This window comes from Acanthochromis polyacanthus, chromosome 5 (assembly GCF_021347895.1).
Source record: "Acanthochromis polyacanthus isolate Apoly-LR-REF ecotype Palm Island chromosome 5, KAUST_Apoly_ChrSc, whole genome shotgun sequence".
NCBI lineage: Eukaryota > Metazoa > Chordata > Actinopteri > Pomacentridae > Acanthochromis > Acanthochromis polyacanthus.
The window spans coordinates 15097494-15123487 of record NC_067117.1 but is presented as its reverse complement, the minus strand read 5'-3'; the positions used below and the strand labels follow the sequence as shown (position 1 = coordinate 15123487).

General features: G+C 40.8%; 2 protein-coding genes across 2 annotated transcripts; one reads left to right on the top strand and one right to left on the bottom strand.

Annotated features, from left to right (window-relative positions):
• Nucleotides 1–3548: 3548 nt before the first annotated feature.
• Nucleotides 3549–7707, bottom strand: si:ch211-157b11.8 (fibroleukin). The gene is made up of 6 exons (XM_051947858.1): nucleotides 7095–7707; nucleotides 6322–6517; nucleotides 5877–5954; nucleotides 5691–5803; nucleotides 5295–5557; nucleotides 3549–4176 (listed from the first exon to the last, which is right to left on the bottom strand). Exons 1-6 carry the CDS (start codon nucleotides 7371–7373, stop codon nucleotides 3834–3836), a joined length of 1272 nt encoding a protein of 423 aa, XP_051803818.1. The 5' UTR covers nucleotides 7374–7707; the 3' UTR covers nucleotides 3549–3833.
• A 7425-nt stretch (nucleotides 7708–15132) lies between these two features.
• LOC110949179 (ras-related protein rab7-like) lies at nucleotides 15133–25451 on the top strand. Its single transcript, XM_051947860.1, has 5 exons — nucleotides 15133–15500; nucleotides 21381–21443; nucleotides 22898–23024; nucleotides 23187–23405; nucleotides 25302–25451. Exons 2-5 carry the CDS (start codon nucleotides 21391–21393, stop codon nucleotides 25380–25382), a joined length of 480 nt encoding a protein of 159 aa, XP_051803820.1. The 5' UTR covers nucleotides 15133–15500; nucleotides 21381–21390; the 3' UTR covers nucleotides 25383–25451.
• Nucleotides 25452–25994: the final 543 nt, after the last annotated feature.

Sequence of the window (25994 nt, the reverse complement as noted above, 5' to 3'; positions counted from 1 at the left end):
GTGACTACCATGTTTAAAATGCTGCTGAATCAAACGACACTCTGAAGTGAACTATCCTTTAAATGTGTGCCCCTTACAGAATAGATGCCTGAATGCTACAAAAAGGTCAACGCACTAATATCTAGATAAGTTTCCAGCCTGATATTTTCTTCTGGTGCTTCAGAAATGGCACAGATCACAGGGGAACTTCCCTCAGAGGAGCTCTGTGTTACTCAAAGGGATGTGCTGGCTAACCGCTGCCCAGTCTGGGCTTCCGGCCCTGGGGCAGCAGAGCCTGCCGGTACCCCTCACACCCTGCAGCAGCGCCACTATCACCCCACTCCAGACACGGTGCCAGGATACTGTGGTGACACAACCCTGGGCCTCTGTTCCTCCCTTGTCAACAAGACTGATGGATGCAGAGAGGAGGAGAGAAGAAGAGGACAGATTGATGTTTAATGTGATTGCAGCTCAGAATTTGCAGAATCAAAACCAAGGAGAGGATTCATACATTTGTGGGATATTGTTCGTATGAGAGAGTGATGCAGAATAGAGGGCCGGAAGGATGAATAGAAAGTTGCAGGAGGGACTTAATCCTGATTCCTTTTTGATGATAATATAGAATGAATGTCTTTTTAAGGTATTGGGGTGTGACTGAGAAATTTGTCAGAATCCAGAACATTTCAAGAGCATCTCTAAAGTATAAAAGCCTAATTTACACCAACTAGAGATTTGCCCATGCAGCTTAATTGCTACAAGGCGGATTTTAGCAGTAATCCTCAACTGCAGCAAAACTTTTTTTTTAAATTTCTTCCATATGATCAGGAGCCACCAGGGGGCAGAACATGGAGACTTTCAAGCTGCACTGTTTTCTCTAGTGATACAAAACTGCACACACACACACACACACACACACACACACACACACACACACACACACACACACACACACACACACACACACACACATACACACACACACACACACACACACACACACACACATGCACACATACACACATACACACACACAGACACAGATGAAATCAAATGAGAAAGCTGATACATAAAATGGGTTTCATGGGTGGTTGATCTTGATTGCTTATGGTTAACTGTCTGCTGTGTCTGCGTTGTGGTTTGTGTGTGTATTGAAGCACATGTGTAATGCATAATAATAATAATAATAATAATAATATACATAATAATAATTAAGTCTCCATGGTGTGTACAATGGGAGCCATTTGTTTTTATGAAGCCAAGCATATCATGCTCCTCCTGACCTGCTGAGAGAGCTAACTTTGCATGGTGTGCGTGTTTGTGTGTGCATGTGTGTGTGTGCATACATGTATAATGCCGTGTCCTAGTGTGTAAAACTCATGTATGTCAATGCCACGGCAAGTCATTAGGGTACAAATCAGAATCAGCTCCTCAGGCCCTTCTCTGGTTAATATTAGATCCCCTTCTTGTTGGAGAGACTGGCAGCTCATCGCAAATGCTGCAAAAATAGGTGCAGCATTTTACAAACACGGTGAGACACACACTCACCGCTCACACACAAGCTCTAAACTCCCAGAAAGGGCTTTGTGAAGCGCAGCCAGGGAGGGAGCCGCCGGCCTGACGCCAACTCTCGAGAGCAGGTGAGGCTGAGTGTGGGTTTGTGTGTGTGCTGATAGCTGTGGGTGGAGGATGATTTTGGAGTATGACGACAGAATACGACTCCGAACAGTCAGCATCAGTATGTCAGGCCTGGGGCTGGGAAAGTATTAGTAAGGTGAGGTGGGAAAAATGCCTCTGCAAAAGTGGGTTACTCTCTGTTTGGTGTCAAACTGTGAGCTCTGGGTTGGAGGCAGAAGATAGAGAGCTGTGGCTGGACAGAAATGGAGCTTTAAATCCCTATCGGCTCCCGGTCACATGAATGGCAGTGTGATGGAATTTGAATTTTAGGAGGTGTCTATCTAGCAACTGGTTGTGTCCTCTGCAAGGACATGATGACCTCTTGACTCTCGTGACATCATCTGACCTAAAATTCATGAGCAGACAGTTTGTATTTTATTAGGTCACGGCGCTCAGGCAGGTAGAAATATGTGCAAACCACCAGGATTAAGGCATGCACGCTAAATGGGTCACTTTCATGTGCAGTTTGGGTTCAGGTTCCTCTTTGTTATTCTGGATGTGCAGGGGTTGTAATATGGTTAAACCTTTAATGGTTGTGTTTATATAGCGTTTTTATCCAAAGCACTTTACATGATACGTCACATTCACCCATTGATGGCGGGAGCTACCATGCAAAGCACTAACCATGACCCACCAGGAGCAATTAGGGGTTAGGTGTCTTGCACAGGGACACCTTGCCATGTCAAGGATCGAACCAGCAACCTTCCAGTTACAAGACGGCCACTCTGCCCACTGAGCCATGCCGTAGTGATCAACTGCATGTTGACACATTTAAAATTATGAAAACCAAGTTCATGGTTTTTGAAAAGTAGTGAGGATATTGCATAAAATTTTGCATAATTTTATAGACTTTTTGTTTTGCAGACATTTTACTCAGCAAGTGCCTTTAAAATGTGGTTATATTGCTGCCTTCCACTGCATTACAATGACAATAAAGCTTTTTGTTTAGTTCTGAAGAAAATATTTTTTTATATATATGCACTGTGTGCATTGTGTACTGCACTCTTTTTTATTCAAATGTTCTATTTGCTGCTGTACACTGTAAATTTTCCCGCTGTGGGATTAATAAAGATTTTATCTATCTATCTATCTAACCTAAAAAATCTGTGATGCTGAAATTGAATGAGTTTCTGAAACAAAGTTCTAAGTAGTTGTGATTGATCACAAACTAACATGGAAACAACATTTTGACTATATTAAAGATAAAAACGTCTAATTCTATAGCAATTATCTATCAATCTAGGCACATATTAAATCATATTGTATACACAGATAAATTACTGCTCACTTCCAGACATTTCTTAGTGTTTGAAATTCTTGGAGTTGACATTTAAAGCAACAATACATTTAATAGTCGTACTATAAAAACCAGGTACATGTATTATGATTAAGGCTGGCCACACTGATCACACTAATTCACTGTTTCAAAAACTCCATATGGTAAAATGTAATAATTTAATATATGATAATGTAAGGCAAAAGTTTCTTTTTTGATACAGAAGAGTAAATCTGAGAGGTATTTATAAATTCAATTTACAAAAAGCTATAACAAAAATTAAAAGGGGATTCTATCTACAGTTGAGTAATGGTAATATACAGTTTAAAATCTATTTTTGAGGGCTACAAGTGTGAATAATCTCGTCTTTTATTTGTGGTGGGTTGCGTAAATGGAGAAATAGATAAATTCCACCTAAACCTGAGTCACTACTGAAAAACAGATTGTTGATTTTGTTAATGTAATTATACTATACACCTATTTGATGGCTGAATCAAAAATAAACTGAATTAAAATGTCTCACCACACAACCTAGTGATTATTTAAAGTAGTGTATATGTTTTTTCTAATGTACAATAAAGATTATGTGAATTTATTACACATCAGCTTCCACACGCAGTGTTTTCAAATATGCATTTCTTTGTTTCACTCTTATGAAGCATCACAATGAGAAACCCCATCGAGAACAAAAGTGTAGCTTCAAACAGTCTTCAAACAGTATTAGCTGCCATTTGCATGTAGGTGATAAGTGGCACAAAAGCTGCTCTAACAACAGTGATGCACAGACAGTGTCTAAGACATCTATTAAATCAAAACTATGCAAAACAGGTTTTTCATCAGTGTCTGGTGTGATTATTACTGTAGTCTACTGTGCAGAAAATCTCCCACTATGAGCTGTGAGTCTTTAGTGTGCTCCCACAAAGTTCTTGGGTCTCGTCTTCACCTCCACCCTCTTGAAGGAGTATCTTTCTCCAGTTCGTCCGTCTGTCAGGATGTACCACGTCCCCCAGTAGATGCCGTTGGTCACCCCACTGTAGCGCCCTCGGTAATACCGTCCATTCAGGTTAGCAGCCAGGCAGGCATCAAACCACCAGCCTGCACCATAGTACTGACCACAGTTTCCAGATGTGTAACGGTCGTGGTCTCTGTCAGCGGTGCTGAAAGATCTGCCGTCGTGGTTGTAACGCTTACTGTAGCTCAGAGCGTTGCCTGCATCACCAGAGTACTCCCTGGCTGTCAGACGATACCTGAAAGACAGAAGCAACATGGTTTCGCTAAAATCTGAGTAAATGATCTTTGCATGCTCATTTTTTAATCAAGCTGCCACGTCAGTTGGTATCTCTATGAACAGAGGCCATGGAGGAGTGTAAACAGTGAAGTGCTGAGTCACCACCAGCTACCAGAGCAGCTTTGGTGGTTTTTGCCATCGATCATGCACGTATCTGAATTTTGCTGTAAGGATGAAAACTGTTCTTTCAAAGAGATCATGTTCCCCCACTTCTTCTTTTGCTGATATACGTTTAAGTCGTTTTGAATGAAGGCAACTGAATTTCTTCTGTTTCTCTTCTGATTTATTGAAGTTTATCTTTTGAATCATCATCCATCTGTTGTAAATGGAGTAAATGTGTGTCAGACACAAGCGCGCGTTTGCCCAGTATGTAAGACCAGAAAAGTGAAAAATTAAACACGACAAGGCATACGCTACCAATTATCTGCATTACACCACTCTGATGTTGCATTTTCAGATCTGATTTGCTTCTGAAATAAACACTTTGGGTCACAGAGATTCCCCCGAGCCATCCTGCTGATTCTGGATCACTGTCCACCCACCACCCGCCGACTTCATGTCACATTTAGCAAAAGGCCAAACCTTTATTTCAAGGATGACAAAGGCCTCAAAGCCCTTGAAAGTTGAAAAAAATGGTTATGAGTCAACTGCACTTACGCTTTATCATTTCTGTGTGGACTGAGTTGATCAAATCTGATTGGAAGTGGCTCACAAACCTGAGAAAAGAACCCCAAATCTCCCATCACGGTTTCAACCAAGTGCTGCTAAATACTGATTGATGTATGGAAGTATAAGACATCACCTTTTGAGAACCCAGTGGACATATAATGGCACAGAAATTCCCTAGGCCAAATATCCAAAATTCTTTCAAAGCCGGCAGAACTGTTGTGTGTGCATCTAAGACCATGTTAATGTTCATCATTTCACTGTGAAAGCAGATAAGGTTGTGATTGAAAAGAGTGAAGTTTTGCTATAGTGAACTTGCTGGCCGAGGTCTTTTTCTTCAACTTTATGTCTCATCCAGGTAACTCCCATCATCTAGTGCAGATAATTACGTGTGTTTTCACTTCACTTCACCTCTGTGCCTCTGAGGCCACTTTAAAGTTGCTGTAGGTGGCCTGGCGCTTCTGTTGATGCCAGTCCTCCAGCTCGATGCGGAGCTGGTGCTGGCCGGTGGAGGTGAGGGCGTGCAGCGCTGCATTGCCCAGCCAGTGTTCTCCTTGCAGACTGCCGAAACCCTCCCGGTACTCTTGCCATGTTCTGTTGAAGTCCACAGAGCCGTCCTGCCGATTCTGGATCACTGTCCACCCACCACCCGCCGACTCCATGTCACATTTAGCCTGAGTCAAAACAAAGACTGATATTATAAAACCCAGGTTTTACTGACCCACGGATAGCAGCAGATCTCTAAAATAAGAGCAGCAGGGCGGGGGTCTGTCTGTGTGTTTTATGAGTGTGGTGAATCTGAAATACCTCCAGCGCCGGCCCGTGCAGGTCAGGCTGGATGGTGTAGATTCCATTCTCTTTGATGCCGAGTCTGTATATCTCTGCACAGTCCTGAGGATGTAACCTCTCCACGGGGGCAACTGAGAGCCAAACACAGTTTAATTCAGCTTGTTAATCAACAACAAGTCGCATGATCACCTCCTGTGCTCTCACCTGTGGGTGGATGCTGTGTGATGCTCTTCAGGAACAGCAGCAGGTCCTTCTCCCCCTCTCTTCCCACTGCTGCGCTCTCTGTCAACCCAGAGCAGGATTAGGTTATCAGGGAGACACATCACACTGTTGTCAGGCGCTGAAAATAGAACCTTTGTCTTTATGTACTTCACAAAGGGATTATGTGATAGCTCTTTGAAGCTTCTTCACATCTAGACCTCTACTGTATGTGTCTGTGTGTGCACGTATGCGGGGTTTTCGCCATGCTTCTCTGTGCAGTTAAATTCCTATGCACTCACCTATGACCGACACTTAGCAGGCCTCATTGAGGTTCTGTTTACTATGTGTGGGGGAGTGATGGCGCTGGCATTTGTGTCTGTGTGTGTATGTGTCTACATGTTTGTCCGAGTGTTGCAGAGGTGGGGGGATATAAATGTGCACGACTCACCCAGTCGTTTGGCCATCGCCCCAAGGGCCTGGCTGTGACAGTGGAGGTCACACTCTGTCAGCACAGCTGCCATTAAAGCCAGGATGGCCCCGAGAGAGTTGCTCTCCTGGCCCCCGTGACTCCAGGGCCCCCCTGTTTCCTGGAGAGAGCGCATGCAGCGCTGCAGCTGAACCAGACGCTCTTTGACACCTCCAGCCTGCAACACAGTGCCCACAAATACAGGTACTTCTTCATAAGACATTGTGTTGGACATCGAAAATAGAATAGAATAGAATAGAATAGAATAGAATAGTCTTCGTATCCAAAAATTTGGTTAAATGCATCCCTTCGTTTGGAAGATGACATCTCCAAGGATAACCCACTCATGAACTGAGTGAGTGTCACTCTCAGGCTGTCTCTTACACTTACATCAGCCGTTGTAATCACGTCCCTCACACACCTGTCGCTGCATGAGCTCAGCACAGCCATATGATGAGGACATTTTTAAAGCAGATCTAATTTTATCCCTTCTTTGATTGCTGATGGTTAATGCTCCATGGCTGTTAGGTGGTGCCAGGTTTAGTGTCCCACGAGAAAGGACCTGCTGGCATGTGCTTGATAGTGCACTGCTCACCAGCACACATAAACGAAATGAGCTTTAGATCTGCTTCAGCTTGTCACTCACAGTTACATGGCTGGTTCAAAGTTGCGCCATCTGGCTTCTCTTACAATGATATTTTAAGATTTCCATATTGAAAAGAATAAGCCATTTCCTGAGCCCAAAGCTCACTTACCTTATACTGAACCTGGGGAAAATCTTGCCTGTGCTCCACCCTCCGAGGTGCATCTGAAATGGCTGGAAGTGAAACTCCCATCCTGCAGAACCTTGTCCCAGTTTGACCCTCGCAGGCCCCGCTACCCACTCCTGCTCCGGTCCCTGGTGGGATGGGTGCAGCCACCAGAGTGTCCCTGCAGGGAGGATGGACGCAGGCTGGAGATGCATCTGAGGACAGCAGCGCTCCCACATACAGTGACAGCAGAGGAAGCATGCTCAGAGAACTGAAAGGAATCATGGGAAAATGCAGAGATGCAGGCTTTTCCTAACCTTTCTTTTAAACTCTGAAAAGCAGTGGTCCAACCTTGTTCCCAAATCTGAAGGTGCTTTTTGTTGATAAATCCCTGCAAACCTTCAGTTCACCTTCCTATAAATCCTAAAAAGTGCCTCTTCAGGTGGAAAATCTTTGCTGGCTTGCACTCTTTTGTTTAGATCTTTCTGTTGCTGCCCTTGTCCATGTTGTTTTCAACTCTCTGTGTTTCTTTCATCTCCTTCTTCTGTCGTTTTTTCCTCAGTTCATCTCCCTCGTCGTCCTCCTCTTTCTTCCACTCGCTCTCTGTAAGTGAGGTTGCTTTGGCTCAGATTCCTAGATAAATGCGGCACTCTTTGCTGTCTGACACGGACTAATGCACCCACCCCCTAATAGACACACACACACACACACACACACACACACACACACACACACACACACACACACACACACACACACACACACACACACACACACACACACACACACACACACTCTGTCCATCTCCTTAACTCATCTCATTCTCTCTGCTACACTCCCACGCAGCCACACACAGAGATTCATGTTTACACACACACATGCATCAAGAAAGTGAATTAAAATCACACAATGTCTTGGACACATATGTAGTGTTGCATGATGCCCATTTTAAAGGACATTTTTCACTAATAAATAGACTTTTCCTGACTGTTGTGGAGATCCTTGCCTGACTAAGTGATTATAGCAGACATTATCCACCTCTCGCCCTCAGTCACTAAGGTAAATATGTGGCTATGTTTGTCGAGATAAAAATCCAGCAGATGCTTCAAGTATGTGGCTCCTTTCCTCCTGTGCACCGTTTTCTCACTCACACGCTTTTGTGTTGCAGTGTTTGTGTTGACAAACTGAGTTCCAAAGAGGCCATAAAGACTCAACATTCAATGGGTGCGAGAAGGCAGGAATCCTTCAATAAACACCAGAGTCATCCCAGCCATTAGGACTGTGCAGAGGCACACTCCCAGTATCGAGGAGGACAAACACACACGTAGACACACTCACGCATGAACACGGAGATTAAATCAAGCTGAGATCTCCTTTAGGGTCAGCGAGGGGAAATTACATCCTAATGTGAAACTGTAGCTGCTCTGTAGACTCTTAGTTTGAGTTTAGATAAAGATTTAAAAGACTCAACAAAATACTAATCTTACATTGCTGAATCCCACTTGGCTCTTGGTCAAGTAGGATTCAGTTATATTATCATTTTAAAGATGAGAAAATTGTAAACAAAAAAAACAAACCAAAAGGCAAAAAACAAACTTCTGCTAAAGTTGTGATTTTTTCTTATTATCTTTGTATTTATTTTACTTTTGGTTTAATAGTAGTCAAGTAAGATCACTGATGAACAGCACACTGTCACTGGGCCAGTTAGGCCACAAAGCAAACTTTGTTGTCTCTAACCAGATGCTAAAAGTGTGAGCTTGTAGTAGAACTGAACAGTACATTTTAAATAAAGAAATATTAATAAATATAAAGCACAAGACAGCATACATTTACCAATCAGTAAAAAAAAAACTTCCGTGCTCCATCACAGATCACTTGGGAGTAAACAAAAACTTATATGTGACAAGTAATTTTCATGTATCTCAACATTGCTATTTCTACTTCATAAAATACAATATTATATTCTGTAAATTCATGACATGCTTTGAAGGGCTCTTACTACCTGATAAACTTGGAACTTCACTTGTGACAGATGATAATTTTTTTGTGGATCACCAAGTTATTTCTATTTAATTTACAGAAAGTCTCTACTGTCTATGTTGATTCTCAGTAATCCAGATCATGGTAAATCTAAGTGTTTATGTAGAAGACAACTGGACTTCGCTTCTTGGTTTCTGAAGTTGTTTCACTTCTCATCTAAGAGGCTTCTTCAGCTCTGCATGTGCACGGTACCAGAGTTGTTCAGCATTGCACTATGCATACTACTACTACTACTATCTTCATCTATATTATTATAATGTCGGAGATCACATATGTGTTATCAATATGAACCTCAGCTCAGTGAAATTTAGTGAAATTGTTTTTATAAGGCAGTTTTGAGGAAATAACATTTGTGGCGTACCAAACAGAAATGCGCACACACACACACACACACACACACACACACACACACACACACACACACGTTTGTTTTTCTATACCGGTGGGGACTTACCATTGACTCCCATTCATATCTAACTCCTAACCCTTACCCTAACCCTAACCTTAACCATCACCAAATCAATGCCTAACCCTAAACAAACGTTTTTGCACTTTTACATTTTTTATTAACAACAATATGGCCAAGAAAACGGTGTTGCCACCCGTGGGGACCTCATTTTAGGTCCCCACCGTAAGACAAGTCTCCACCTTTATAGCAAATAGTCAGGTCAAAGTCCCCACCGGTATAGCAGAAACAAGTACACACACACACACACACACACACACACACACACACACACACACACACACACACACACACACACACACACACACACACACACAAAGAGAGAGAGAAAGAGGCTGTAAAGGCATGTTTCATCTTCACACTGTGTTTCTGTGTTTAGAGGGAACAACAGCAGTTTTCATGTTTCATAACCTATTTTTGATGTTTACCCTTCGTTAAGTATGAGGGCTACATTATACTGCAGAGGTCAAAAACACATGTGGAGAAAAGTCTTGAACCATCGGTTCACTTTCAAAATGAGCTGACACTGTCCCCTAGTGGGGGATGTTCTCTTTTCACTGTGACATGTTCAATGTGTAAATTAACCACACTAAACCATGCTATCTTGAACAGCCACAGGTTAACCAACATAAGTGCTGGAGGGTATTGAGGTTGTCGCCTCACACAGAAATGAAAGGCCAAGAAAAGTTCAATAACCTAATGATGTCTTATCTTTATATGTTTTCAACATGCACACTCATCAGCCATGCATCGACTCTAATCGACACCATAGGGCAGACTTTAACCAGTCTTGCTGTACACATGCTTACAAGAATATTAGAGTGGTCTAATGCTATGCAGTAACTTTAAGTTAACCACTCCAGAATAATAATTTGCATGGGTTTAACAACTCAGACCTGATGAAAGATTCCAAATGTGTGACCCACTGGGTTTACCAACTCCTAAAAAATGCGTGTTGGGTGCTGAGATGGGAAATTAGTTTCTAAATGTGTGATGTCTTCGGGATGTTTTGTAGAATTATGCCCCATTACCTGGTCTAGTTTATCTCCTTTGATTATTCAGTTAATTTCACTGATTACAGTAGAAGAATGGCAATGAAAATATTGACCATGTTGGATATTAAAAAGAAAACAGGACTGAAGTAAAGGGCATCAGAGTGATTAGTGAAGATGTACTGCACTTCATTTTGTGCAGCAGGACTTTTCTAATACAAATATGATCTTGTGAAAAAACAAAAAACAACTACCATAACCATAGGACTGATGAGCATCATGTAATTCTGAGATACGATGACGCCCTGCTGATGTTGTCAGGGTTATCGTATTTAGTCATTATCAGTTCTTTAATAGAAAGATTGCATTACAAATTGGGGGTGTAATAGACTAGCAGAAGTGGACATTTAAGGTGAATTTCCAAAAAAAAAACTGCTGAGTTGTGATTCGGTATTTCTAAAGCTTGACTCCCACTAAGGACTAAAAGTCTGGATGTCTATTATACACATCTTTTTAAAACTCTGTCTTTTTTTAATCCTGTGACTTTAGTTTAATTCTAGCTGAAGAATCCTGCATTTTCTGCTGGATTTCAACAAAACTAAACAGTAACACCAATCATTTGTAATCTTGAAACATAAACTGAGGCGTTGCTAGGATCTTTAGATTTTATCCTCTTTACTCACCATTTTCATGTTATCTTAAAGAAAAATTCATGAAAACTATGAGACACTGATCTAGGTGAAGTGACTTGAGTCACTTGCCTCATGTTCCATATTATTATTATGAGTTCAAGCCAGCTTGAACTAGCCAAACTCTCTGCCTTAGAATTTAGGATGATGAGTGACAATGCTATAATCATAAATAAAGGTGTGTCTTGTGGTAAAAATATTACATAACCATTAAAGTAACCCAGGGTTGTCACTGCAGCTACCAGCTGAAGTGAGACAATATATCTTCTAGGTTAACAATGTTCACTGATAATAATGCTAACAATCTTATTCAATATTAATTGTGGTCACCAGCTTTTAAACAGTCCAGGAGAACAGATGCAGGTGGTAGTGAGGTATAAAGTCCATACATTATGTCCCATAACACAAATCCACAAATATCTAAATTATAATAATAAGAGAAACTCTGCTGTCCAGAAGTCTACGCTCTACTTAGCATTGAGCTGAGCAGTGTTTCAGATCCACAAATGTGTTTTATTGACACTATCCAAAATATAATTCGAGTTTCTTCCTTAAAAGTAGGTCTTATTAATAGTGATAGTTTTTTTTCAACAGGTTTTACCCGTTGTGGATGTCAGCATTATCTTTAAAGTGTCCTCCTTCAGGTATCAGAAGGTGGTTTTGAAATTTCTTTGTTAACTTTCTGCTTCAACTTTAAACTAAATTTACTTCACAAAGCCAGCCCTCTGGACTTCCAGTAAGCTGTGTTCCCATTGGCTGTCCAGGTGGCTGCTTGGTGTCATCAGGAACACCTGAGCAGCTCAGTGTCTTCTTGCTTTATGTCTGCAGTCAAACATTTCCTTCAAACCCGGCTCTTCACTGAGCCGGGTTTGGTTCATTGCTTTAGTTTGTTCTTTAGGCGTTGGCTTGCAGCTTCCAGCAGTAAAATCATCTTTAATGTGTTTCTTGGTGTATTTTAGGGCTTTGTACTGGATAGTTGTCTTAGTAAATGTGGTTCTTTAGCCACAGTTAGCACATGGTGCTAATGTGTGCAGTGATTAGTGGATTTGGTGCAGCTGAGTTGTGTCTTTATCTTGGCTGTAGTGAGTCTTTAGAGGTTTTTGGTCAGACACATTCTGTATTCTTGTTTGTGAACCAATGTTGGTTGTCCAGAAGGTAAGAGTTCCTGTCCTGATTCTCTGTTTAAAGAGGTTCACTGGTAGGCTGCAGGAGACTTTAGCGTTTGGGTTGTGCTAGTTTGGTTTTGCACGGTTTCATTTGGACGACTATCTTGAGGCCCCTTCATGTGGTTTAGTGAGGTTTTCTGTTACAGTTCAACAAAGCAACCTGCAGCAGAAGAGACTTTGAGAGTTTTTAGGAAGTTCTGGAGACCAGACTTTGGAGCAGCAGAAACATTTGTTAGCGGTTTGAGCAGGAGAAGGTGAGCTTCAGAGTAGAAATGAGAAGAAAACCTTCTTGACCCGTGTGGTGAGGTCCTGTACTAAGAATTTGAGCAGGTTGCGAAGAGTCTGTAGTTCTTGGTCTGAAAGAAGAGTTGACTCATTAAAGGAGAAAACAGGAGATATTGCTGGTTCTTCTGTTGCTCTGCAGTCTCCAGTTTCCTTAGAATGAATATCAAGTTTCTATTTTAAATTATCCAAGAAGACTTTAATAAACTTCCTCTATCCCCTGGACACAACATATTTTATTATGATAAATCTTTTTTTTTTTAAATATGTTTTTGAGTTTTAATCATGGTTTTAGCATATTTTTCTCTTTGCTTGTTTAGTTTTGTCATCTGTGTGAAAGGTGCTAAACAAATAAAGTTGAATTGATAAACTGAATAACTCATCATTGTGACAACAGAAGTATTTTATTGTGATTTAAAGGTTTGTTTCATTTTTAAGGTTGGGGTTAAAATCTTGACAGAAAAGATTAAATAAATAAACTGGATTAAAAAAAAGCAATTAAATCAAAGGAAAACAACTTTTAATACAATAAAAATAATTAAAAATATTACATACAATAAAATTATTTTAAACAGAAAATATTTAATTTGATAATTAAACAGGATACAAAACATGTAATTATGAAACTAAACATTTTTCAACAAAATATGAAACATTAAAGATGAAATATTTTAGCTCATTAAACATTTTAAAAAATACAATTCAGCAAGAATATTAATCATTTAAAAACATAGAAAACATTTAATTAGATTATTAAACCTTTAAAAAGACAAAACATTTCACTAAAAATTAAATGCTTAATTAGAAAATTAAATCTGAAAGAAAATAAAACTTTAAATAGGAATTAAACAAAATACAATGAAGCATTTAATAAGAAAATTAAAACTGCTTTCCAGATAAAGTCTACTAGTAGTTGAAGGCATCGATCAAACTAATGTTACCTTCTGATCTCCACAAACTTTACTGTTCAGTGAAGAGAATCAAAGTTTGTTCAGGATTTCTAAAGCATCCACAGGTGAAGGTCTGAGAAGAACTCAGATCGATGGTCTATATGTGAAGTCAAGACTCATGGTCACAAGTTTCAAGGCTTCTGTTAACCAGAAAGTTCAAACCAACAGCGATCTACTCAAGAACTTTTAGGTTTTCAGTCCTCAGACTGTCGAAAGGTTCAAACCAACAGAGATCTACTGTGGGACTTAGAAAATTTCAGCCCTCATACTGTGTGAAAGCTCAGGTCCTGAGGACTCGGGAGGTCTGGAGGCTTTGGAAAATCTGGGAACTGAGGGTTCAACCCTCCAGCACAAAGGCTGAAGTCCAACCTCCTGAGAAAAACGGTCAAGTCGATACCCAAGTTTAAAAAAAAAAAAAAAATCGAATACGGCAAAAAATAGATGACAAATGTGCAAAAAAAGAAGAAAAAGTATCTGAGTGAGTAGTTCAGGGGGTAAGAAGAGAGACTACCAAGCAGAAGGTAATAGGTTCAAGACCCACCACTAGCACTCTTCTTTGATTATTTTTGTCAGGATTCTCAAAAAATTTAAGAAGGATCTGGCCTTGAACTAGCAACCTGCAGCTCCATAGGTAAACCCTTAACTCACTGAGCTTCAGATAAAAAGAAAAAATTTCATCGTCCCTTTGACATCATAGTTTCCAGGCGTGAACTAACCGTGACTTCACCCGTTGGTTTCGACGCCGAGAATATGAAGCCCGGATTTTACTACTTCCTGGTCGCCATTTTGGATTTTTTGGAGCCAGTGACGTAAAAAGCGTCATCAAACAGGCTGGACCGGAGAGCAACTAGAGGCAGGACCAGTCTATGGGCGGGCCGGACTAAGAGCTGAAGACTCTCTTATCTCTTATCATTCGAGACAAGACTGTCTTATCAAGTATAGCCACGCCCCTGGCTCCGCCAACTTTAACAATTTATTTAAAATTCAGTATTGATTTATTTTAAGATCGGCCATCTGATCTCTCATTTTGACCATGAAAACTAACGGGAAAAAAATCCTGAGCTGTAGAAAATCAGTCTATCAAATTTTATTTTTTCCCGTGATGAATTGGGGTCTATGGAGCAAAAGCTTTTTGGAGCCAACCCGAGCGGACAGCGTGATATTGCAAGTTTTTGACACTTCCGGGTGGGCTTCATTTTTGGAGCCAGATGCTACGTCCATCTTTATATACAGTCTATGGTCCCACTCCGGCTCTGATTGTTGTCCTTAGCAGTGGGGAGATTTGACTGTTTTCCTAACCAAGGAAGTATATATATTATCTAAAAATCAACTTCTGCAAGACCAACATTGCATCATTAAAGCAGAGGTAATTACGAATTCAGCAACTTTGGTGTACAGGATTATGAAATTACAGGGACACGTCATTAGCATTCTGCGTCTGACGTAGGACGCAGGCGTTGTTTTGGGGGAGGAAGTGAAAGGGGAAGACAGAAGCTGGGGGTAGTAGGTAGTTAGCTGGCAGACAGGGAGGCAGGCAAGGAAGCCTTCAAGCAAAGTGCCAAATTTACGCAGCAGTTGTCGATAAGTTACCTCGTCAATTAACGACACGATTTTTGTTGGTTTCCCACAAAGGGTAGCACTTTTTTCTAAGAATTTGAAACGAGGCATTGCCAAATTAACGCTAGCTACCGAGTTTAGCTCCAGCGAGCTAGCCAGCTAACGTAACGCCTAGTTAGCCGTTGACGCTGTCTGTCCTGAACAATAACAGCAAGTTAGGCGCAGCCGGCTCCGACACGGTCCACAAGTCAACTCTCCGACGTGCTACAAGTAAGTTTTTGAGACGACAACAATCTAGTCGTGTGTGTGGTGTTTGCTCACTCAACAATGTGTTCGGTGTCCCATTAACCCTGACGCCGTAACAGCTAATGGTGGTGCAATGTTTTTCGAGAAGCTGGTTGGCAAAAACAAGGCCGGCCTGTGGCTCCTCTGGGTCCAACAGGGAAGGAGAACCGGAGAGTCGAGGCCGGTCTGTCGAGCAAAGCAATGTGGAAAAAAGACGCCTCTCCTCTCTGCTGAATGTAGGCAGCGAGCACATCGATTTTTTTCTGTGTAATTTAATTTGTAATTGGCGTTCATGCATGCAGAGAAGGATGGATTTCAACTTAGAACTTCTAATGTGTGCATAGTTTATTGATTAGACGCCGAAGGTGAGTGTTTTGCTCCCACGTCTTAACGCTGGTGAATGTCGACTTTTACACATTTTAAACTGCTAGCAGATTGCGTGAAAAAATATAATATATCTGTGTTGTTGTGTTGCCAGGCAGACCCCACTTGTTATGTGTTTTCTGTGTTAATTAGTTTTTGTTTCGGTTGTGACTCACAGGTCATGCCGGTACACGTCGTTCACTTTGTCTGTTTAATCTTACATGTACTTGGTTCAGTGATTTGTACCAACACGCTTTTTAGACTTGAATTAATCTGATATTTGTTGCCATTCAAACACAAAAGCCTTGCGTCTTTTATTTGTCAAATGCAAATGTTGCCAGACACTGTCATCTTAAGTTTTATCCTTTCGTTTTGCTTTCGATGGTTGTAAAATGTCACATGCTATGCAGAATATAAAGACTGAGTTGCTTTTAAAGTATTTATTTCCACCATCCCTAGAGTACATAAACCTCCCCTTAGGTTATGTGATAGTGCACTTTGACTCTGCATATCTGCCTGGATCAGCAATAATTTGCAATTAACTCACATCTCACAAGTTAATGAGTTTGATTACATAATTTGAATGTAGTTATTCTGTACAGGTAGCTGTTCATGTAGACTTGTTGTAGTTTGGACACCTGTAAGTGTTTTTAACTTTGCTTCACAGCTGCATCTCGTTTTACATTCCATGGTATATCTTCTAGTATGTTCCTATGAAGTGAAGGTATGAGTGTTATTTCTGATGCAACATCTAAGTGCGTCAAATAGCCTTATATGGAAAGAAATCATTCTTTATCAAAAAAGGGTTTTCTATTTGATACGGTCCTAAAATGCAATTTCTGACCGTTAAAAATGTAGTACTGAGTGGGCGACTAAAGCAACCTTTTTTTGTGGAAATCTTCTACTGCTAATGTCGAACCGTTCTTAGTGCATTATTTATTATATTTCAATTGTATTGTTGTACTGACTAGACGTCTTCTTCTGGATACTAGTAAACTAAGAAACATGAGGGCGGCCTAACTTTAAGACGTGGGTGGATGGACCAAGCATTGAGAAACATCTGAACTCTGCCTTCCAAAATCTAGATTTAGTTTACAATTTGTGTCTGTTGGTGGGCAGTCATAATCCTTATCAGAGGTAAATTCTGGTTGCACTTGCCAGTGATGTACAGACAGAGGGGAATACCGTTGGATTTTACTGTAGTTTAGTGCATGATGGTTGTTAACACACATTTCCGTGAGTCCATGAACAGTAAGTTATGTAATCTTAGCTATCACAGTGATGAGGAAGGGGTTATGAATATGAAAACTGGAATTAGCAGCCTTTTAATTATGCCAAAATCTTCAATACATATATTTGCCCTCTTGTTTATTAAGTAATATAAGGAGATTTGAGACTGATAGACAGATACATCATAGATTAAGATTTGTTAAAATTATCTGGGTGATAATGACAAATTTCACAAATCAGTTCAGTGTAGTTGTGTTGAACAAAGAATGAAAGAACTGTTTAACTTTTTCTGTTGCCACATTGACTATTTCTGTGATTTATTCTGTTATTTTGAGGGGTTTATTAAACAATTATATATCAAACTTATGCATACTTCAAAAAATATTATACAAATATTAAATGCCAGTACTCTGTGCAGCCCTAAACAAAATAGCTTTAAAAACCTGCAGTTACTAAACAGTTTCTTCCTTTTATGTCAAGTCCTGATACCAGTTTCAGTGTCATTTGCCAGGTAATGTGGATGTTTTGATGACAGAATAAAATTAGGCTGTCACTTCATTATAGACTTAACCTCCTGCTTAAGTCAACCTCATGGTTGGAATTGAGAAATCGGTGTCCAATGATCTGCTGTTAGTCAAAGGTTAAACATCTGATCTCGTTTTCTTCTGTCATCATGTGACAGTTGTCTGAACACACCTAGACTTCAGTCAGGTGTTGTTGTTCATACTTTCGTCAGCTACTTTGTGCGTCACGGTATAGTTGTCACTAGAGTGCTGTGCTTGTTCCTATCAGAAAGAATGTAAGTGTTCTTTCCAGCTCCTCATGGTATTCAGAAGTGTTTGTGTTTTATAGAGGATTAGTTGTAGACATTTACATTTATACTGGGTGTCATCACCATGCTTTTTCCTGCCCCAGAATGAGCCTTGGGGTTGTGACTACTCCCAACACTAAGGATGGAGTGTCGATGCACAGTAATAGCAATTACTTTTTTTGTCAGAAGTCTGTACATATTTCTGTTATTTCAGACCAATAGATAAACAAAAATATATCTGTTATGTTTAAGTTAATGAAACTCCAGTTACCCAAACTGGTTAAAAACATTTTTGTTCTCAATTCTCATGGGGGATTTTTTTTTTTTGGCTTAATCCTCTTTGGGTAGTTCCAGATATTTCTCTAGGCAGCAAAAACTGATTACTCAGTATATTCCTAGAATCACAGTTGCAGTTTTTAAATCTTGTGTCTGGGTTTTATTTTAAAATTCTTGTCTATGCTGTCAAACTGAGTCACACCAAAAACTGCTCAGACAAGTTTATCAGCATCTGTGTCTTTTCATTGTCGATTAATCTGTCGGTTATTGTCCTAATTAATCAGTTAGTTGTTTGGTCTGTAAAATGTCAAAGAAAAACAAGTGAATTTTTTTAGCAGTGTTTCCTGGAACCCCAACAAGACGTCCTTCAGTCTCTTGCTTTAAAATTTGTCAAACAAATAATCAGAATAATTGGTGGGTAATTTTTTAGTTGACAACTAATTGATTCTTCTCTGGAGCTCTAATGGGAAGTGGTCAGGTTTTCTGTTAAGGTATTTTTTGTATATGGATTTTGTATATTAATTTTGTCTGTATACAATATTCAGTATGAACACATATGCGTCATTGGACTGGCTAACATTATCTCCAATCTTTAGGATACACGCTGCATATTACCATCAGACAGCTGCTACACAGCCATTCTAACTGACATCATGCAAGCCTAAAGTAGACTTTTGCCAATAGCAATGTGATGACTGTGTATGCAGCACAGATATGACAAAGTTGTGAATAAAGATAGAGCAGCCTCTTATGAAAGCACAGTTTATTTTACTCTGTCTACCCTGTTTGTGCATGGATAAGGTTTACAGATAACCCTTCAAGACTGGAACATATTTTACTGCCCTGCACTGCATTTTATGAGTTTCACCCATGAAAAATGGAGTGGAGATATTGCAGTGTGACAACAATGAAAGCTGGTGGTGAAGGAGTACAGCTTACCTGCATGGGTACAGAAGAGTAGCAGACGGTGTGGTACTATCTCGTGCTTTTTTCCCCACACCGACCGGCTCGGATAGTCTCAACGAGTGTCCCACAACACAGTGGTTCTCAACCCTGTTCCTCAGGACCCCATGTCCTGCATGTTTTAGATGCTTCCCTGCTCCAACACACCTGATTCAAATGATCAGCTCGTCATCAAGCCTCTGCAGAAGCCTGATAACGAGCTGATCATTTGAGTCAGGTGTGTTGGAGCAGGGAAGCATCTAAAACATGCAGGACATGGGGTCCTGAGGAACAGGGTTGAGAACCACTGCCACAACATACTAGAGATGAGAAGTAAACGAAAACCTCCACATTACTTGGCGATCACTATTTGTTGTGGTCTGTATCCAAATCTTGGAATGCTAGAAAGCAAATCTCGTTCCAAAATCGCCAAAACACCGCGAGCTATCGCGCGATTTCGGAACGAGATTTGCCCCATACTTTTCGCTAGCTGAGCTGCTAAGCTGCCTGCCTGGCTAAATACTGGCGCTATGTCAAAAATTTATTTCTCCATCACTCACATGTATGAAATGACATATGAAAACAGACCCCAGGTTGAAAAAAAACGAAGTTCCCCTTTAAAGATTTGAAGCTAAAATTCAACTTGAGCTTCACCCATTGACTGTATAAATAAGGCTTCACCGAACTCCCGCATCCTCCGATTTCCGGCGCTCTAGGAACTACGTCAGCCTATTCGTTGCGCTGATTGGTTGTATACCTACCCAATTGCTGCAGAGTGATTTGAAAGACAACCTTTTAGCCCGCCTCCCTCTCTGTCGAGAGTTCCTAGACCCTTGTGTCTTCAGACCTGGGTCTAGCTAGGCTAATATTCTAGTTATCCATGGACTGAAATCTGACAGAACCACATGGAAGATTTGCTTACAACCTGCAATTTAAGAGCATTCTAATCAATCTAATACTGCATCTTTTGAAGAAATGACAAATCAAAAATTAACAGTACACCTAGATTTTTCTACCAGGTTTTCCTGATTATTTGCAGTAGTTACAGGGGAATATTACATAATTTGTTCAGTCATCAATGTGGTGGGCAGTATCAGATCTTGCTCAATTCAATTAGACGAGAATTGAAGGAAGTTATGTGCATCACTGTGTAATAATTTGTAAAATACTATCTGACTGACATACTGAAGCCATTGGCATAGCATGTTTTGTTGGGTAAATCAAAAATGAGGCAATATTTCAACCCAAAATGCCCAGTTTGTGCCCCATTCTTGCAAATTATGTTTTGCAAGAATACAGTGTGTTGAGTTTTAGTGTTTCAAAGAAATTGTACATGATGTACAGTTAGACAGACAATATGGCTTTAAACGTAGATACAGCACCCTCCATAATTATTGGCACCCCTGGTGAAGATGTTGAAAACCTTAAAATAAATTCAATTGTTATTGCAGAAGCATACCCTCACATTGACAATTGTTGGAAAATGTCTTATAGGAGAAGATTAGACGCTGTTTTGTTGGCAAAAGGGGGTTGTACAAGGTGTTAACATCAGTGGTGCTAACATTGTGGCACACATGATTTGATGTAAATGAATTATTTCTTAATGCCCCCCCCCCCCCGAATAAATGCACTTGAATCAAACGTTGGATTTTCCCCTTTTTTTCATTGTGGTTCTATATTATTTAGAAGAAAACATGAATTTTTTAGAAGCTAAAGGCCACATCTTAACCAGGGGTGCCAATGATTATGGAGGGTGGGAGGGTGCTGTATATGAACAGTCAGTGTCTCCCAGTTCATGTTGTATATGATGCTTTGGTCATACTTGATCCTCATGTTTGATAGTGTACTGAGAGCGGCCTGTGCTGTTGTTGGTTTATTGGCAGCCATATCAACAGAAAAAATAAATGTGTTATTTTATTTGCACAGCAAGGACAGGGAGAGGTAACTTCCTGTGTTTTGTGAGAGAGAATGAGAAAGAATGATGTGTTCCTCGTGATTTGCCAAACAGCTTAGGAAGCACATGACTTGGATGAATGGCATTCAAACCTGATTGGTCCAAGGCCATAAAACTCAACACACAAATTTGAAGACTAATGTTTTCCAATAAGCCGATCTGCATAGAAGCAGGTTGGCTTTGATATTGATTTTGCTGTCCCCGAGCAAAAGAAAATTAGTGATCATGTCCGGACTTGGAATGAAGAGGTTAAAAAGGCTGAACTTTGTTGCCTTTTGTCTTTCTGCAGCTGTGGAAAAATGACATCCAGGAAGAAAGTGCTCTTGAAAGTCATCATCCTGGGAGATTCTGGGTGAGTCACAGCATGTCAAATCTGCCATCTGCATGTATAAACCGGCAAAACGGGGTGGCGCATGGCTTTTCTGTGCTAAAAATAGTTTGTTCAGGGGAAAAAAAACTGAATTTCCTTTATTTTGAAGTCAGTCTGCTTTTGTATTGTTACTTCCTTGTTGAGTTATTATTGTGCCATAAGCTGTCTCCAGGCAGAGTGAATACTCCTCCTGCTCCTTGCAAGCACAGCCCTACCGTTTTTGTCTGCAGACCCAATAAGATTTAATTACTGCCATTATTTTCATGGTCAGTTCTGCACTGTAATGTTGATGGAAAAATAATTGTTATAGTCAATAATGGAAAGACTATTTAAAGGGCACTTGATGTTTCAGTATCTATGAAAAAGGCTTTTAACAAGCAAAGTGATGATAGAAGCAAGTTGGGTGATACTGGAAAAATGTCCTGTTTTAAATTTTTTCCTCTACTGATATATGATAGTGTTTATATACATATTTATTTTATGTAGTACTGGAAACCTTAAATGTGCATTAATTTAAAACTGTCCGAAAATGCATCTCTCACTATAAATAGAACCTTTTAGCCTAGGACAAGGGGATACTAAGCCACTGTATAGTTAAAAATGAAATAACCCCTCACAGCCATTGAGTCAAATCACTTGTTGGAAAGACTTCAGTTCAACTCTTCTACTTCTTGTGGATAAAATGCAGACATAAAATACAATTAACAACTTACAAGCCTCTCTGTTAGTCAGGCCACTGGTGTATGCATCTTTTTATATTCACAAGTTGGAAGTCAGCGGTGACAGTGTGTGGTGGTAAAATCTTAAACTGTCTGAAGAAGGATTTCCACATGTCTGCAGTTTTGTTACAACAAAAACATTTTTACAAATAAATGTTGTCTCATCCACAAAGATCATCACTTGGTTGCACTGATTATGAATCCGACTGAATTTTGTCACTTTATATGCAACAAGAATAATGGATGGGTAATCTCATAACTTCAGTGTCACTTCAGTTACTATTACCACATGAGTAATGACCCTATAAGTGGCTACTTCTCCACCAACCACCTATTTAAGTGCTTAGATGTAAGAGGTGGTTTGGGCAGTCAGGTTTTAATTTGTCTTTGATGTGATTTTGTTGCATTTGAAATGGGCTTTTTTTGGAATGAGATGCCTAAAGTGAGATGACCAAAGCTCATAAAAGTGATTCACTTGAAATGGTGTATGTGTGTGTGTGTACAGACACAAATATTTCATATATATATATTTCAGCAGCGTTTCCTCTACATTCATTCAGCAGCAGCGAGGGGTGCGCTCTGGCGTGCTCCCAGAGAGCCTGCTGCCGCCTCTGCCAAAAATCCTAGAGGAAACACTTGTTTCAGTAAATGTAGGTAATTTAGTTACTGCATATTTCACATGAATTGTTTGTCCTGTTCATTGTCTCCTCTTCTCAGTGTTGGAAAGACCTCCCTAATGAACCAGTATGTAAACAAGAAGTTTAGTAACCAGTACAAAGCTACAATAGGAGCAGACTTTCTGACCAAGGAGGTGATGGTGGACGACCGGCTTGTTACAATGCAGGTGTGGAATATTGCAACTTTGAAGACGATTATCTTATGAGGAGGAATGAAACTGTAAATTGCTATAGCATTCAAAGCGGCATTGTTATTGAAATTATTTTTTTCCCCAGATCCATTACTGCATCGTCAGAAGACTAAATGTTTTTCCTCTTTGGTTGTTTAGATCTGGGACACAGCCGGCCAGGAAAGGTTCCAGTCTTTGGGTGTTGCGTTCTACCGTGGAGCAGACTGCTGTGTGCTGGTGTTTGATGTGACTGCACCCAACACCTTCAAGACACTCGACAGCTGGAGGGACGAGTTTCTGATTCAGGCCAGCCCTCGAGATCCTGAGAACTTCCCCTTTGTGGTGCTAGGCAACAAGATTGACTTGGAGAACAGACAGGTTGGTATGATGCTAAATGTCAGATTCCTGGAATACCGAGGTCCAGGTCCAGTGGCCAGACTGTCTCTGGTAGATGTGATTTGGATCTTTTTCCAGCATGCTTGCATACCTACGTTGAGCTCTTTGTTAGACTTCTGAGCACACTATGGCTGCTACTGTCATGCTAGTCCTCAAACACTTATATTTACATCACCATCATGATCACAACAACAGCCTCGGTACAAGTGTTAGCGGGATCGATCTGCTGTGTAAGGAAAAGCAGAACCCTTGGTGAAATTGCAAGAGTCACTTTATCTGAGCAGAGGCATTTCTGTGGCCAGCAAAGTACAAGACTTATGTGAGAGAGAAAATGTGAATTTGGTGCTCACCAGCTGAATACATCAGGGTCTCACCAGGATTTTTTTTCAGCGTAACGGCAGGTCCCGCACGCGCATGTGCAATAGACGGGAACGGGTCAATCGACGACAGGAAAGTACGGCTGAGGTGGGGAGACATAATTAGCCTAGATAGGCACCCAGTCGATAAAAACAAATGCGCATGGCGTTATCTGTCAGAATAACAGTGTAGCGGCCCTAATCACAGTGTTTAACCCTTCCTGTTCGGCCCCCGACCGTGGTCAGGAAGCCCGGGGTTAACCCCTTCACTTCCTCAGCAGCCGTAGAGGCAAAGACACAGGAGCCCAGCCAGCCATATCGAAGAACACTGCAGCCTTGTCTATAAACAGTGGCTGAACCGCACAGTACCGCCAACCAGCAACTACACACCTTCTCTCCTCCTCTACCGAACCGACTGCATTCTCTCGCTCACGCTGCATTCAGGGTCGCTTGGACATCTCGCTCTCTCACAAAGACACATGCTGCTCTCTATCCCCTCTCTCATGACGGAGCCACACACTCTCATAACAACAGCGTAATCTTCGAAATGCGCTGGTGAGAACCCTGAACTGTCAAAATATCAGCATAGCGGCCCTAATCAACAGCGTAATCTTTAACTGACAGCGTAACAGGCCGTTATGACAGCGGTAACGGGCAGTTTACGTTGAAATGCACTGGCGAGAACCCTGTACAGCTTACAAATAGGATGTTATGACTGACCTGATCAGGAGGCAAATCACAGAACCCCATAGAACAAAGAGTGAAACACACCTCTGGCTGCGTTTAAGTATGTTCTTGGCAACTTTTCTCCTTTCTGTCTTTTTTTTTTTTTTTTTTAGATGGCATTTCAACTTTGATATTTGCCAATAGAGACAGAGACAGGCAGTGTGAGGGAGATAAAGGTTCATCATGTACAACAAAAGTCCTTGGCCAAAAACTAGAAACAGACAGAATGCAGTCAGTGGACAGACACACAAGTGAATCCTTTACAATTTCCTGTATTTATCTAGAAATTATAGCCAGATCATCTAAGTCAAACATTTACAGTAAATTTCCCCGGGGCTAATGACTTTTACAGTCAGGAGTCAAAAATCCAAGTTTACGTTTAACATCAGCACAGGAAATTAAATGTAATTGTTATGTTAATGTGATACAAAAGCTTATTGTCATTTGTTGTTTTATTCATCTATACTTGTGACTTAAACATCTGATTACATCATATGAACAATGAGCCCAGAAACCAGGCAAATCCAAAGGGTTCAAATGCTTTATCTTGCCAAGTCATGTCATACATCTCAAATACGAAGCCTCTGGAACCCCAGTTGTCTTGATGAGCTGGTAAAATACATGAAGGTTTTTTACTATGTTGAATTAATGTGTTTTTTTTAATTGCTCACGATAGTTTTAATCCGTTTTACTCCAAATAAAAATGAAGCTTCCATTCATGACTTCATTACGAGTTATTGTCTTCCACGCTTCACGTAATCATTGTTGATGGATCTGTTTATCTTTATGCTCACAGGTGACCACCAAAAGGGCTCAGGCTTGGTGTCAGAGTAAGAACAACATCCCCTACTTGAGACCAGCGCCAAAGAAGCCATAAATGTAGAACAGGCATTCCAGACAATTGCACGAAACGCCCCTCAAACAGGTGAGTGCTTTAAAATGACAAAAACCCGTGATGTCTTTCAATATCCTGTTGCTTTGTTTGCACAGCAATAACAGTAGAATTGTTAAAATTCTCCGCACTCACCATGGCTGTTCTCTCTTGATGCCTCGCAGGAGACAGAGGTGGAGTTGTATAATGAATTCCCAGAGCCCATAAAGCTGGATAGGAATGACAGAGCTAAACCGTCAGCAGAAAGCTGCAGCTTGCTAAGGGACAACTGGACCATCTTTCTCTCTTGGCTTTCTGGAACACCCTGTCACCCTGTTACATCACTCCACCTCGCCCCCAGGGAAAGGACTTCCCTATTGGTCTTCCTCCTTCACGCCATATTCATTCCATCAACACAACCCCTCACACAGTCTGCTGCACGATGGTATGTATCCCCCCCCTTCCCCCACTTAGCACACAGTTTAATACACTAGCGTACTCTCGTGAAATACGCTGACAAATCCAGTGCCCAAAGACACCCGAGAGAAGAATGACACCCCCTTCTGGCCTCACGGTTCTGACTTGATAGTGAGTGATCTCCTGTCCTGCCACCAATTT

Coding starts and splice junctions, on each gene's coding strand:
- si:ch211-157b11.8 (XM_051947858.1), bottom strand. CDS start 7,373: ATGATTCCTTTCAGTTCTCTGAGCATGCTTCCTCTGCTGTCACTGTAT. Junction 6,518..7,094: donor TTCCCCAGGTTCAGTATAAG/GTAAGTGAGCTT, acceptor ACTGTGTTGCAG/GCTGGAGGTGTCAAAGAGCG. Junction 5,955..6,321: donor GGCGATGGCCAAACGACTGG/GTGAGTCGTGCA, acceptor CTGGGTTGACAG/AGAGCGCAGCAGTGGGAAGA.
- LOC110949179 (XM_051947860.1), top strand. CDS start 21,391: ATGACATCCAGGAAGAAAGTGCTCTTGAAAGTCATCATCCTGGGAGAT. Junction 21,444..22,897: donor ATCATCCTGGGAGATTCTGG/GTGAGTCACAGC, acceptor TCCTCTTCTCAG/TGTTGGAAAGACCTCCCTAA. Junction 23,406..25,301: donor TTGACTTGGAGAACAGACAG/GTTGGTATGATG, acceptor TTATGCTCACAG/GTGACCACCAAAAGGGCTCA.